This window comes from Carassius auratus, chromosome 34, assembly GCF_003368295.1.
Source record: "Carassius auratus strain Wakin chromosome 34, ASM336829v1, whole genome shotgun sequence".
NCBI classification, from domain to species: domain Eukaryota; kingdom Metazoa; phylum Chordata; class Actinopteri; order Cypriniformes; family Cyprinidae; genus Carassius; species Carassius auratus.
Window position 1 is genome coordinate 9,351,976 of NC_039276.1, and position 5,307 is coordinate 9,357,282.

General features: G+C 34.6%; 1 protein-coding gene across 1 annotated transcript; it reads right to left on the reverse strand.

The window, feature by feature from the left end:
• Window positions 1-64: 64 nt before the first annotated feature.
• On the reverse strand, window positions 65-4,475 carry LOC113053104 (mitochondrial pyruvate carrier 2-like). Its single transcript, XM_026217806.1, has 5 exons — window positions 4,139-4,475; window positions 2,242-2,282; window positions 2,066-2,150; window positions 1,884-1,995; window positions 65-665 (listed from the first exon to the last, which is right to left on the reverse strand). The coding sequence occupies exons 1-5, from the start codon at window positions 4,236-4,238 to the stop codon at window positions 620-622; spliced, it is 384 nt and encodes a 127-aa protein (XP_026073591.1). The 5' UTR covers window positions 4,239-4,475; the 3' UTR covers window positions 65-619.
• Between the last annotated feature and the right edge of the window lie 832 nt (window positions 4,476-5,307).

The following is a 5,307-nucleotide window of genomic DNA, read 5'->3' on the forward strand; positions in this document are numbered from 1 at the left end:
AGGTGAATAACTAGGTAGAACATTTAACAGTACACCTGATTATAAGGACAAGACACTAAGTAAATTAGATTTTAATGTTACTTTATTATTATTTTGATGTTAATCAAAAAATTCCAATATTACAGTACAGTTCAGTATGTTGTAAAGTATGGGTCTTGACCAAAATAATTTAATGTTATGGATGTGTAAAACCCTAATGCATTACAGATGTTTAATAAATATTTCCTAAGAAATACATATAATGAAAGAAAGCTTAAAATTGATATGGAGACATTGTGGTAAAAGTATGACAGAGGCTGAGTGAAGAAATTCACTCAATGGTAAAAAATTATGATGGTAATTCAAGTATACTGGATGGAAAGCTCATATGTCAAGATGCATTTGAAACACAATCCTTTAAAAAAAAAAAAGTACAATCATACTAATATGAATATGTAACATGTGCGTAATTAACAACCTTAATAATTGTTGGTTTAGGTACTTATGGCACGGGACAATGACCTGAACTGAAAAGAATCAGATGAGTGTGTGGAGACTGATAAAGGAGGGAAAGTTTCTGTGGTACCAGTTGAGGAGAATCACTTTCGTTCATCTGGAAGCACTTTGCACAGCACTGGTATCAAGCCTGAGCTTCTTTCTCCTTTGCCTTCTGTTCCCGGTTATACCTGTGGGGAATAAAGAACTCACATACTGAACATGCCCCAACTTAGTCACACGCCTAAATTCAGGTTTCCTACACATTTTCTATTTCCTTACTTTTCCAGACTCAAATTTACAAATCTCTCAGTAGATTTTCACACACTGTTTAGCATAAATGATTCATACAGCATTATTTTTTACAGCTTTATATTTGGTATATAGTAAAGTCAATTGGCAGATTTATTAGATTAAATTCCCTAATTTTCCAAATCACATCTATTTGGAGTGTTACAAGCTCTTGGTTCATAAAGAAGATCTGTACAGCTGCAAAGTCTCAAATCCAAAGAGATATTCTTTATAAAAGTTAAGTGCCAACCACCGTTGTTATGTCACGATGTGGGAAGATTTGCATAACACCACCCAAATGTTCACACAAAGTAGCGAAACTACTTTCTTTGGCCTTCCAAAGGAGGATACAACTAGAAATAGTGGTCTATAATAGTGGTGCTTTTATAATAGTGGTTTCTAGTGGAAATAGTATCTATAAAGTGGGGCAATTCTATCTTTGCAACAACAGTCTGGCAATTCAGACACACAGTCTGTAAGTTAGTTTTCATATTTAAAGAATTTGCCACTGACAATTAAAACGTGAGTTTTGAGCAGTGTAGAGTAGCACTTATTGTTTGTCGTTTCTCCAATCACAAATGCAGACATGGTTTTATGTTTACGCAACACGCGCGTTCTGACAAATAATGCTTGTTCCTCTTAATGTTTTGTTGAGAATGTTTTGTAGGCCACTAATCAAAAGTTAGTTACGGACCCCAGCTCTTATTGGTTGTTTCTTACCGGGAGCGGTCCGTAACTTTTTTTTGTGTTCAAAGTATACAAAATGTATATAATAAGCGAGTACACCATGAATCCATTTTCCAAACCGTGTTTTTAGCCTGTCCTGAATCACTAGGGTGCACCTATAATAAGTGTTTATATTCAGACTATTTTAGATTGCTTCAGGGGTACCGTGGCGGAGTAACCCAGTGCCTTTGTGATTCTTCATAGACATAAACAAAGAGAAGTTGCTTCGGCTACAATGTCCTTCCGCAAGACGCAAGCAGTTCTGTTTATTAACCGCTAGAGCGTCAAAAGTTACCGACTGTAGCTTTAAATCAAGAACATTCACCTTTTGCTCATTTGCCCATTTAAGTGATTTTACAGCATGTATTCTGTAAGTGAATGAGAGTACTCACTTCCATATTCTGAAGAGCTGTGATCCTCCTGCACCTCCAACAAAGAAGTTTACAGCAAAGAGATTCCAGTTCTTGGGTATAATGACCAAAGAGTACCTGGACCAAATAAGTCCTGAAAAACAGAGAGCGAGGGAGATTGGGATCGTTGTATTGTTGTTGTTTTTTTTCTGTGAAATATATACCTGTGGCGGTCAATACAGCAGATTGGGAGGTACTGAGTTTATCTGCTGGACGTGTCATGTCTGCTAAGCCAGCTAAGACCAGACCCTGTGTGAAATCAGAAATGAAATTAATTTAAATATAAATAAATATCAATTAATCCAAAGAACATCTAAATACTGTGTGTTGTTAATCTTACCCATTTAAACATTGGTGCCCAGAAGAAAACAGTCTTTGGACCTAAACAAAAAGCAAATCAATACATTTAAGTCATGTTTCACAGGTCAAATGTGTGTAATTGTGACAGGTTATCAGGTGATTCAACTTACATAACCTAAACCACTAACACAGGGGAATTATTAGGTGATGAAAAAAGAAAATGTTGGTTTGGGATCAAATATGTATATGTACTTCATTAAAGTGCCCCTATTATGCCATTTCCAGCGTGCAGCGTGTAATGTAGCTGAACGTGAATGTAAACGATCTGCAATGTTGTAAAGCTGAAAGTGTCTCAGTTCCATCTGTTTCTTCATGTAATCACAGACAGATTTGATGATGGCGGGATCAGATCTCCATGTGGAGCACCGGCTGTTGTCAGACTGCTTGTGCATTCAACAAACTCACTAGATTATTATTAAAATGAATGGCAAAATTAATGTTTGGAAATGTAAACTGATATCTCCTACTGACTAACTGCAGCAAAAGAAAAACTGGCATAAAACCCTTTTTTTGGGGTGAAAATACTAATGTGCCTAAGACTTTTGCACAGTACTGTACTTTACAAACGACATTGTTGCTACTTTATAAAGGATGACCATACAGTAATTCACAGAACTGATTAAAGACAGTGACAGACAGCATTCATTTTAAGTGATTGAAAGAAATACAGTAGAAACATCAAGCATGGTTTTGTATTAAATAATGACCCGAATCTGTAAACAGTCAATGTTTAAATATTCAATAAGACAATACACTGATCATCTTATCAGAGTTTGAGCCATCAGTGATCAACATAATGCAACAGACTTGTTTTAGAACACCTAAAAACAATCAATGTTAAAAATACATTTTAATATCATTTAATAAAAGATCATATTTAGCACCATAGTGCTAAATATAATATATGCTGAGGAGAAAATCTGTATGCCAGTTTGTTTGTTTGATCTTTTTTTTTTTTAGTTTCTTGTCAGTCAACCTCTGCTTATTAACACACAGGTATTTTGATCTCTATTTATTCTAACACCAATGACTAGAACTATAAACACACTGACTTCCTTAAGAAAACTCATGTGATTAGAACAGAAAATATTTTCAGTTATTCAGTAACAGACAATATTACGGACAATGATTTATGTTTCTCAAGGGCACTTTCCACAAATACAGTACACTCTGGTGACCCATAACATTGTTTTTCTTTTTGGACTATCTCTTTCATTACATGTACAATTACAATTTTACACGTACAATGAATTATTGTTTCAAAACACTTATTAATACTAGATAGAAAATTACAGTCACATAAATCAAGACTTTTAACAGCATTGAGACATGCCCCAAAATTTGAAAAGACATATTATTAGTTAAACATATTTAGTTAAACACAAGTTTAGACATTGTTTCACTGATCAATTGTTTTAAATTAAAAAAACATTTCTTACTTATGTATAAGTACGTTTTTTTTTTAAGATTTTAAGTCCCATATTGTACTCAAAAAAAAAAACACTCATAATAGCAAGACCTAGAACGGCAGACAACAATTCACCATGTTATCCATGCAGGAATCAAATAATATAAATAAATAAAAAAACATAATAATAATAATAATTTAAATTTCTACATATTATACAGTGGCTATATCTCATTACCATATAATTACACCTCAAGGACATACATAAAACATTTTCTATATCTTAAACCTCAATTAAATTCTAGGCTATGCATCGACGTTTATTTAAAAGCATTGGAGTCATTCTGTTTTTGAATTTAAACAATGAGACAAAAACACCTGCTCAGGAAGCAGTCTCTATGGCCTCAAGAGGTTAACCGGATCAGTATCAGTCACAAATAAGCTGTCACACTAACAGCATTTGTGTTACCTGCAGGGTGGTTATAAAAAGGTCTCAGTTTAGCCGGCAGCGTATGCTCGATCCTGTCGAGGATTCTGTGGTAAGAAGCTCTCAGCCCTACCATAGCCATGATGACTGCTAAACAAGCTAAATGCTAAAACTGCACTCACAAAACACCGCTTAGGATGTGCAGAGCACTCTCCTGCTATTGTCCCGTGATGTTTCCAAAAGACAAGAGCCCGTAGTCAGTAAAACAAGAAATTTGGATAAACATAAAGTACAAAGTCTACTCGTTATTGTCCTACTTTCAACCTTGCTAATGTAGTTTACTGCTTTGTTTGTTGTCATGTGTCATCACGTCATGACGTGAATGAGCCTCTAAGGTGAAGGATTGGTTGATTTGGCCACGCCCCTTTGTGTGATTGGCTGGAATGGGTTCGCACGCTGTTAAAAGGCGGGGCCTGGTCAGGTGGCTTTGAGGAAATAAACGACTAATCCAGAAGTTTACGGTTATGTGTAGAGATTATTGTTGTGGAATTCTGGGTGTGAACGTTAAAATTCCAATCATTTCATTAAAATAAATAAATAATCGTCCTTCACAATGTTCAGAACAAACATTTATTGATCAATTGTTTTTTTTAAACAATGTAGTGTGTTATTTAAATACTCTGCACTACGTTTATATTTGCAATAAGTGTTTTGTCTATTTTGCATTGAAATTAGTTGTACACTTTATTCTTGTCAAAGAGGTTTACATATTTTTTTTTTCATATTTTGAAACTATATTTACAACTGAGTGACATTTTTTTATTGTGTCATTACTGTCGTCCAGACTGCTGCTGAAATAGTGTTGTTATTTTGTTTTTAAATCCCTAAAATATTTTAATTCCCTGTTTTTATTCCTGCATTTTTTAAAGAAAATAAATGGGACAATGAAACGTTACTTTTTAATCGCTTTTAAGTGAGGACCATAACCAGTTTCCTTTTTTTTACTTAAAACATTACCATGGGTGGTTTTCATCCGCACGTCAGTTACCAAATATTCTTACCTAATATATTTAAACTACTGTTATAAATACTTTAGTTAGGTGAAACAAAAAATAGTGTTGCAGTCAGGGATCCTAGAATCGGCGTAAATTCTACGCACACTTGACGCTCTCCAGAGCGAGCCACTCGTTCCCTTTCATTGGCTTCGGGCT